General features: G+C 45.3%; 1 protein-coding gene across 1 annotated transcript; it reads left to right on the forward strand.

The window, feature by feature from the left end:
- Positions 1–507: 507 nt before the first annotated feature.
- LOC307184956 (ETS domain-containing protein Elk-4-like) lies at positions 508–9,621 on the forward strand (the record flags this gene model as incomplete). Its single annotated transcript, XM_079918698.1, is given in 7 exon segments — positions 508–809; positions 3,102–3,211; positions 3,863–4,009; positions 8,299–8,635; positions 8,637–9,265; positions 9,268–9,562; positions 9,564–9,621. Coding segments are annotated over 7 exon segments (1,878 nt in total).
- Between the last annotated feature and the right edge of the window lie 827 nt (positions 9,622–10,448).

The following is a 10,448-nucleotide window of genomic DNA, read 5'->3' on the forward strand; positions in this document are numbered from 1 at the left end:
TGGAACAGTGAGGAAAGGACAGATCACCCAGGAAAGTCACCAAAGAGGAAACTCGACCCAAAGGATTCCCATAGAATGTCTGTGCCCAGGGAGATTCTGGGGACATAGACACTAGGCTTTTAAGCAACATAGTTCCAGGTGGTTAATCTCTGATTTCCTCTCATGTAAAAACATCCACAGGCAAAAAATATATCTTTAAAAAGAACCATCCACGGCTCTGTGGAGGAATGATAAACAATACTGCGTACTTCAAAATGCACCACGGAGGACAAATATTGGTAATGAAGCTATGAACTGAAGAGGGGAAGATGGCGTTTGGGAACGTGGGGAAAGATCTGGAAATTTAGGCATTTACTGCCTGCTCTGGGAAGAGCTGGGGTGCAAGAACAGGGTCGTGGATTTGTGACCCTGTTCCTCAAACATTCGGAAAAGTGAGGGGAAGAAGAGTCCCCACCCCCGCCAGGGAGAAAGGAGGGACTAAGGACCCCACAGATCACAGCTCCACCTATGCATGAAGCCCTGACACCGAGTCCCCGGTTGTCCAGTGATCACCCTCCCTGTGGACACCACACAATCTGGAGTAGACACGGTCGCAGCAGTGAGCGGAGAGGCCGCCCTGGGTCCCGACTGCCGGCCGCGCCCCGGGTGGACTCTGGTCTGCAGACTCCGGAGTTGACCGTGGGGAGGCCCGGGTCCCACCACGGCCAGTTCCAACTGGTCCTTCCGCCCCCGTCTTCCAACACCCGTCTTCCCAACTCACCATTTCCCAGTTTCTCTGGTTCTGCGCTGTCCACCTCACGACTCTCGTGGCAAGTGCAGGTCACAGCAACAGAGGCTGCCGCTGAGCCACTTGAGGACTTTAAGGGCAGAAATCACGCACCCAGGTCGAGGCCCGACTGAAGAGCAACAGAGCACGCAGACCACTCGCCCTACGTAGTCATTGGAGCGTCGCCCACACGTCTGTAACCAGTGACTCCCCTGATTGGACAGTTTGCAAGGCCCCGCCCTCCCGTGCCTGAGTGACAGCAAGCAGGAGGTCAGGTCTCAGAGCGGAGCTGGTACTGGCCGTGGGCGGGAACTGTCCCCTCCACAGACACTGCATTGAACCATGAGGCCAAGAGGCCCTCACGGAACTGTGCCACTTCTTCACAAACACGGACACTTACAAGTGATCTCCCCATATGTAATAATGAGTCTGGCTCCATTTTGATCTTTGATCATTTCCTGTGGGACCTCAGGGGCACTTGGTACTGGTGGGAGGATGAACCCCACAGTCTAGACCAGGCCCCTGGGCCTCTCAGATGCTAGGTAACATCATAGTGAACGGCGAAGAGACCTCTTCCAGAACTGTGGCATCTAGAAAGGGACTGAGGGGGAGGGTGCCCCCTCCTGCAGGTAGGCTATGCCAGAGGGCTCAGGTTGCACTCTGCCGTCATGTCTCAAATCTCAGTAGACATGCTGAGCTCATGGGGGGCTGTTTCCAGGACCCAAGCCACAACGAGCAGCTGCGTGGAGGGTCAGATGGTCACGTCCTAGGACAGCTTATATTTCTAGGAGAGCCTATACCTGGTGGAAATTACAGCTTCAATGGCATAAAGTGTGAGCTAAGACGGGGCAGTTTCTTGAATAGAAACAAAATTGGTAAACAAGGAATGTGTTGCCTTCAAACATCATAACAACCTAGGAGATGCTGTGGGTGCTGAGAAGGACGATCTTTCTTCATGGTGTCAGGGAGGGAATTTACCAAATAATTTTTAGAAACTTAACCATGGTGTCAGGGCCTCACAGTATGTGTAAGCTAATGGCCCATCCACTTTTCATGAGTTCCCTTTTTCAATATCTGTATGTCCCGAATGAATGTTAAATAAACTTCCTCAAAGAGATGTCATTAATGTAATGTTATACCTCTGCTCATGGAGCCTGGTGGAGGCAGGTCAGACTATACCTGCAGAGACTGTGTGCCGTGGCAATGGTACTGAGGTTACTGGAGGGTAACCAGTAAAGGTGTTCATGTCCCTTTAGAGGTGAAGGCTATCTGCAGCTGATAGGCTGTGGAAACAGGCACTGAACAGAAAAGACTTAGCCAACTCCATCCAATCCTATGACAGCAGGATATTTACCACTTGCTGATTGGATGGAGTTAGTACTTTCCATAATGTTGGAAACTAAAAAATAGGTGCGTATTTGATGTAACCACAGCCTCAAGTTTGCAGTGATCCATTGTGAGGTGTCATTCATTTTTCCAGGTTTAAGAATAGGTGAAATTGGCTGTTAAAGGGAGAAGTACCTTTACTTCTCCTTTTAAGAGGGGATAATCACCTCTTCACTAAATAACTTTTGTATAATGTTTTCCAATCCTTCAAGGCTCTGTTTAATTAACCTTGGGCCATGTTACATAATTTACTTGGAGGATAAGGTCTGTGGGGTCCCATTCTGTGAAGCCAATTTGGAAGTGGCAAAGATTTAATTTAATTTTAATTTTTGAATCATTGGTTCAGAGTTTTCCTGTACTTTAGGACAATGCTTGCTATGACCATGAGGAATTTAGGCAAGAGAAGAGCTGGCTGATAGTTAAGGTGAGACATGCCTATTTGTTTCCTATCTTATATTCAGTAATTCCCCTAAGATTACCGGGGGTACCTTCCTTAAATTTAGTAGGATCCCAATATGACTGTAATTTGAGAACTGGTATTGATTAGTTGCATGAAGGTTTGTGAATTAGTGCATTACAGCAGATGGCAAACTTAATTCAGAACCTATGTTTTAGAGGCCCCAGAAAACAAACAGTACCCCTTTATCTCTTTTGTTGTATAAATTCTTTTAGTATATTTTGGATTTCCAATGGGTCAAATTGCAGGCCTTTCCTTTTTTTTTTTTTTTTTTTTGATTCCCTCTCTCTTGTTTGTTTTTTGTGTCACTGGATATACCTTGGGGGAGGGGTGTCCTCTCTACCCTGGTATTTATATATTTTTCTCCTCTAGAGGGCCTCATATCAACACCACCGGGATTAGAAGCTTTCCCCATGACAACTGGTTGCTTTATAGAATTTAAGGACCCCAGGCTTAAGTCAGGTTTGAACTAATCCCTTTGCTGTTCCACAGGGGTGCCATGAGTGTTGTCCCCAATATAACTTGGACTGTCAGGATCTTAGCTGCAGTAGAGGCAGGGGCAGTAGCAACAGAAGAACTTGGTCCTGGTGAGAAGGGTCCTGGTGAGTCTCTGTATAAGGAGTATGGACTTGGCCTGCCATCTAATGGCTGCCGTTCCCCTCCCTTCTCTTTCTCATTTATTATTTTTTTAAATTTATTTATTTTATTTATTTTTGGCTGTGTTGGATCTTCATTGCTGTGCACGGGCTTTCTCTAGCTGCGGCAAGCGGGGGCTACTCTTCGTTGCGGTGCGCAGGCTTCTCATTGCAGTGGTTTCTCTTGTTGTGGAGCATGGGCTCTAGGCGCTCGGGCTTCAGTAGTTGTGGCGCGCGGGCTCAGTAGTTGTGGCTCACAGGCTCTAGAGTGCAGGGTCAGTAGTTTTGGCGCATGGGCTTAGTTGCTCCGCGGCACGTGGGATCTTCCCAGATCAGAGCTCGAACCCGTGTCCCCTGCATTGGCAGGCAGATTCTTAACCACTGCACCACCAGGGAAGCCCCTCTTTCTCATTTTAAATGACAGCTGCTTCGGGAACAAGGACCTGATGGGCTCACCTCTTGCACAGGGTATAGTCCTTCTCTCCCACCACCTCCAGGGTACGCTGGGACTAACCCAGCCTCTGTCACAGTTTCTCTCTAACACACAGATATACACTGGCACAGACATCAACCCAGGATTCCTTCAGGAGCCCCAATCCCATATTCCTGCTCCCAAAGGCTTAGGAATTCTTGAAACTTTCAACACTGGTCAGCTGATCATAGAACTGAGTCCTGGTGGGGTTAACAATGGAACAGGGCAGCACAGCTCACAGCACAAGCTCCCCAGCAGCCCACAGTGCCAGCCGCCATCAGACAGCAGAGCAGGTGAGCGAGTCACAGCAAGAGAAGACAGACAGACCCATGAGTGGTGGTCTTGTCTGAACGTGCTGCTTACGGCACCAACTGTTATGGTTATCTGCAGAGGTGTGGTTCCCATGTTGAGACTGATGCTGGTATATCATACACATACACACACACACACACACACACACACACACACACACACACACACAGGGTAGGATGAGGCTTATGACACAATTGGAGTCTCAGAAGAGAGCAGGAACCGCCTCTCAAGCAGCTCTGAAATGGCTTCAGCAAGCAAGGAAAGGATCCTGGCCTGGGTTTTTATCATGGCTAGGGGGTGTTAAAGAAAAGATATTCAGTGACACTTGTCAAAGAGGGTAAAGCAAATTTTACCCAGAACCACTGTGACAGGTATAGAGACCACTGCAATGGGATTTCACAGGGGGTGAAAAATGAGTTTGGGCTCAACACTGAATACAGTATGGGCGAGTGGGAATTCATGGCCAGAGGTCAAGGTGGGGATGGAATATTAAAAGAAATAGTCAGGAGTTAGGGGGTTCTGACTAAACGGACCTAACAGGATTGTACTGAAGACAGGCCAGGGTGATCACACATCACTTGAGGGGTGATGAAAGTGGGGAAATGCGATCAGATATGGGGGGTAGGGGGATTCTGGTTCAACTGACAAAGCAGGGTTCTTACTAAAAATGGATTTACAAAGAACTACACAAATAGGCCTAGGAGGTTCAGGAGCCTGTTAATCAGGCTCAAACTTTAATAGTTTGAGCAAGGAAAAAATCTTTGAGGGGGGGCGAGGGCAGGGAAAGAGTTCTGCTTGTGCAGTTGGTATCTGAAGCCAGTGCCAGAGGAGGGAGCCCCAGGACTTTCTTAACAGCTTGTCCAGGTGGGGACACAAGGGGAAGAGGGAGAGACGGGTGGCGGGGGTGGGGGGGATTGGGGTGGTAAGCTGTCAGCAAACATCAACTCTGCAGATTCCAACTACTCATTACAAAGACAAAGGTGGGCAACAAATATATGCATTCCCAATTGCCTGTTCTTATATAAAAAAACACAGGAAGCTCAATAAATAATCAAGTGTATGTTCGGGGTGGCTGGAGTAACAGTGCTGAAGGAAACCAGGGTATGTTGGTGGTGAGTTACAATTTAGAAATAGAATTTCCTATCTTACAGGGTTACTTTGAAATAAACAGAAAAATTTATATATACAATCATTTATTATTTACTAATATTTCTCACCCTTTGTATATAAAAAACATTCAAAGATTTAATTCCTTTAAACACAATTACTAAAGTATAAACCATAAATTTTTCAAGAAAGGAAAAATTTCAAATCTCTGCTAACTAAAACAACAAGGTACATCCTGGCTTATCCTTCCACTCTATCTTTCATGGGGGTTATTTTCAGGAATAAGTAGAATATTATAATGCAGTAGAGGCTTGGCTTTAGCTCCTTAAACGTAGCAGGATTTTCAAAGATTTACATAAGCTTTGAATAGTTTTCCTCACATCAATTAAAAAAGGAAATCAATTGCTTTAGGCTTTTAAATTTCAATGTTCTCTAGGGACATGCATATACAAACATTGATCTGAAAATCAAACGTACCTGAAAACTTAAACATTCATCTCACATCTTGAGGTTCTCTTGCCTAAAAGGAACAAAAATTCTATTTAGTTCCACAATTTTCTTGCCTTGCTGACATCATTTCTCTCAATCAACCTAGATTTTTAAGCCCCCCCCAAACCAAAAATGTTATTTCTCACAGGGGAATTAATTATATAGTACTAAGGGAAACTAGAGCCAAATGGCTGCACTATTCAATGGATAAAAGAATCCAAAGAAGGAAACACAAATATTGGAATCAGTACAGATAAGTAGCCAGCAACCCACAGGACAAAAGGAGCCACGTTCAGAAAGTTTAACACACGCTAGGCTCTCCTGGTTGAGACAGAACTGCTGGACCAGGTCAGTCCCTGGTGGAGGAGGGTAGGGGCCAGCTGAGCAGCCACAGGAATAAACTCTCTCCCTCCTCTCTCTGGGTAATAATGGAACCACTCCCTTTCTCAGAATTCCATTCCCACAGTGAGAAAACTCATCAGGACTCAGTTTAAGGCTGTGACTAAAATAAGCTCCCAAATGCATAAGCTCTAACCCAGGACACAGTACTTGGAGACACTGACCTCAGGCCTCTGCTCCCAGGCACACTGCTACTGACCACCACTGATTTTTTAAAAAATTTATTATTATTTATTTATTTATTTATTTTGCGGTACACGGGCCTCTCACTGTTGTGGTCTCTCCCGCTGCGGAGCACAGGCTCCAGGCGCGCAGGCTCAGCAGCCATGGCTCACGGGCCCAGCCGCTCCGTGGCATGTGGGATCTTCCCGGACTGGGGCATGAACCCGTGTCCCCTGCATCAGCAGGCAGACTCTCAACCACTGCGCCACCAGGGAAGCCCCTGTTTTGTTTTTTTAAACTAGATTCTTTACATTTATCTGAATAGAAGATAGCCAATCTGGAAGTAGAAATAATTTTACATCTTCCTAACCAATCTTTAGGTGTTTTATTGCCTTTTCTTGTATAACGGTTTTGGCTAAAATCTCCAGTACGTTCTCAAGTAGAAGTGGCAAGACCAGATATCCTTGTTGTGTTCCTTATCTTCAGGTGAAAGCATCCAACCTTCCATCATTAAAAATATTAGCTTTAGGGACTTGCCTGGTGGCGCAGTGGTTAAGAATCTTCCTGCCAATGCAGGGGACACGGGTTCGAGCCCTGGTCTGGGAAGATCCCACATGCTGCAGAGTAACTAAGCCCATGTGCCACAACTACTGAGCCTGTGCTCTAGAGCCCGCACGCCACAACTACTGAAGCCCGCGCGCCTAGCAACAAGAGAAGCCACAGCAACAAGAAGCCCGCAACCAAGAGTAGTCCCCACTGGCTTCAACTAGAGAAAGCCCGTGCACATCAACGAAGACCCAATGCAACCAAAAATAAATAAATTAAATAAATAAATTTAAAAAAAGAAAACATGCTCATTAGCACTATTGACAGAATAAGGTGTTTCCTATGCAATTAAGACTTATGTGAATATAAAGTAGAAGAGAATCGGAGAATATTCCCAAGCAGTAAAGTCTGAATAGTTTCCTGTTGGACACAAAGGCCTTACAAAAAAATCTAAATCCCAATGGATTGTTCATATGGATCTTATAAAGACATCAGTGGAAAGCTACACCTCTATGAAAATGGAGTCAAATAAATCATTGGTGGGTTTGAGAATACTCTTTTTTTTTTTTTTTGGCGGTACGCGGGCCTCTCACTGCTGTGGCCTCTCCTGTTACGGAGCACGGGCTCCAGACACGCAGGCTCAGCGGCCATGGCTCACGGGCCCAGCCGCTCCGCGGCATGTGGGATCCTCCCAGACCGGGGCACGAACCTGTGTCCCCTGCATCGGCAGGCGGACTCTCAACCACGCGCCACCAGGTAAGCCCCTGAGAATACTCTTAATTAGGAAAGCAAAGAATCTGAAAAATAAGCTGGAAGATGGTGTCCTTGACTCCGATGTATCTGTCTCTATCTGTATGATGGCTCAGAAATCTGACTAACGCCTTCTTCACATCAGCTTTCCAAATCTCATGCAAAAGAGGCTATTGGTGAATTCTACCATGGAACCACAAAAGGGATGAATTCTGGAATACCTAGTTCCTGATTTAACCTTCAGGGAGGATATCTCCAACTCTACATTTTATGGTCCTGTCACATCCCTCTTCTTAGATCAAAGTCTGCCTCAGTAAATGAAGATGTCACTATTGATCACTTGTATTTCCACCACATAATACACCTTAAACACTGTTTCAGGATCTGCTTTCTTGTGTAAGTAAATAGAGGGTAGCAATATAGAAAGTCCTGCTTTCCTTGATTATCAGTAAAGATTCACCATAAAGATAAAATATGGATATGGTTCATCTTCAGTTTTGTAACCATTACAAATTTTATATATATATATATATATATATATATATATATATATATATATATGATGTGGGCTTGAGTATTGACATTGTTAACTGAGATTGAGACTTCCAACTGATATGGCCTACAAATATTTGTGATGCTGCTTTTTTGTGTGTTTAATGTCATTTAAGAGGATGTTCATTTTCTTAAATAAATTAAAGTCTTATATCTGGCTCCACCACGGGGGTGTCAGTGGCTGCCTCACTGTCCTTGAGTTCTCAATGTTAGGAGGTGGCCGGTGGAGAGAAGCATGATGTTTGAGGCAGAGACCCTGAGGCAGCCTCGCAAGTGGCCTCCTTCATTGCTGTTAACAATGCCATCACCCTGTGGCAGTTCCTCCTTCAGCTCCTAAAGGAGCCTCAGAACGATCACATGATCTGCTGGACCTCTAATGACGGGGAGTTCAAGCATTTGCAGGCAGAAGAGGTGGCTCGTCTCCGAGGGATTCAAAAGAACAAGCCTAACGTGAATTATGACAAACACAGCCGATCCCTCAGATACTATTATATGAAGAATATCATTGAAAACGTGAGGGGTCAGAAGTTTGTGTACAAGTTTGTCTCGCACCCAGAGATTTTGAATACGGTTCCTATGCCAGCGGGCAGGCTTGAGGGAGACTGAAGCTTTACTCATCAGTGAAGTCAGCAGCGAGAGATCCATAGATGAGGAGAATGGAGGGAAAAAGAAGCCACCGCAGCCTGGTGCCAAGACCCCTAGCTGCAGTGACTACAGACACTCTGGCTTATATTCTTCATTTACCCTCAAATCTTTGAACTCCTCCAATAGGAAGCTTTTCAAATCTATAAAGGTTGAGAATCCAGCTGAGAAATTTGCAGAGAAAAAAATCCCCTCTGTTATCAAATTTGTAACACCTTCCAAAAAGCCACCAGCAGAAACTCTTGCTGCCGTCAATTCAACTGACCCAAGTATTTCTCCATCTTCCAAGGAAACTATCCAAGCGTTGGAGAGTTTATATTCCCCCAAACTGCCTTCCCTAGAAACACCAACTTCTGCATCCAGCACAACTGCTGCTTTTACCACCACACCTCCTATTTCGTCCGTTTGCCCTTTTCAGGAACCTCCTAGAACACCTTCACTACCGCTGAGTTCCAACCCAGACATGGACCCAGACATGGACGCAGACGTGGACGCAGACAGGGAATTAGTGGCTTCTCAGCCAATGGAAATTCCAGATAACTTGTCACCGGAGCCTAAAGACCAGGATTCAGCTTTGCCAGAAAAGGACAAAATAATTCATCAAGGTCCAAGAAACCCAAAGGGTTAGAGCTGGCACCAACCCTCATGATCACAAGTAGTGATCCAAGCCCACCGATAATATTAAGCCCATCTCTCCCTAGAGCTTTTCTTAGGCCAGTACTATTTTCACAGACACCCATCTTACTGTCTTGGAGTCCCTCGCTCTCCAGTATCTACTTTTGGAGTATTCTCAGTCCTGTTGCTCCCCTAAGTCCAGCCAGACTTCAAGGTGCTAAAACACTTTTCAAGTTTCCTTCTGTGCTGAACAGTCATGGTCTGTTCACTGTCTAGCCTGGATGGACCTTCCGCCCCTGGCCCATTTTCCCCAGATCTACGGAAAAAATAACCTATGCACTTGTGGAATGAGAGAACCAAGGAATAAAGAAACAGACAGACATCGAACAAGAATACTTTTAAAGTGCGCAATTGATACTTCCACAATGATAATAGTCTATTGTGATTTCTGCCATTTCCCATTAAAATGCTTATTTAGGAGTCCCTCAAAAAAATAAAAAGATTCACTCTCTTCCTACATTTCAATTATACTATACAGTATAAGTGTATCAGATCATCATGTTGTCATCTTTAAATGCAGTTTTATTAGTCAGTTATCCCTCAGTACAGCTGCGGGTGGGGGGCAGGAAGAGTTTCCAGGTACACTCCAATGTTAAGTACAACTTACTGTTTTTCTTCTATCAGTGAAAATGGGAATACAATTGCCTTATATATATTATAGCTGTTGACATTTCAAAGTTTTATAGGCACACAGGGAACACTAATCTAAAATAAATTTCCTTCCAGTGTAAAATGTACAGCTGAGAAGTTAATGCACACACCTCACAGCTTGTGGTTTGACTGAGATTTGTCCTGGCACCCAGCTAGGACTGAGTGATTCAGACCTCCTACCAAAGCCAAGTGCTCTGGGATTCTTCAGCTTAAGTACCTAATGAGTGGGGATGGGGAGGGATGGGTGGAAGGCTCAGCGTTGTCAAGGCGCAAAGATGAAACTGGAGCCAGCCTCTTTATTACAAACGGTGAGTTCACATCTAAGTGTCTGCCTTTCTTAACAAGAAGCACGGTTCCATGCCAGGGAATCCCAGGCCAGGGAAAAGTTCTGTTACAAACTTTAAGTGCCAGGCGAAGACAGATTCAATCCCAGCGGCGCTAAATGAT

Source organism: Stenella coeruleoalba, assembly GCF_951394435.1.
Source record: "Stenella coeruleoalba genome assembly, chromosome: 3".
Classification (NCBI taxonomy): Eukaryota; Metazoa; Chordata; class Mammalia; order Artiodactyla; family Delphinidae; genus Stenella; species Stenella coeruleoalba.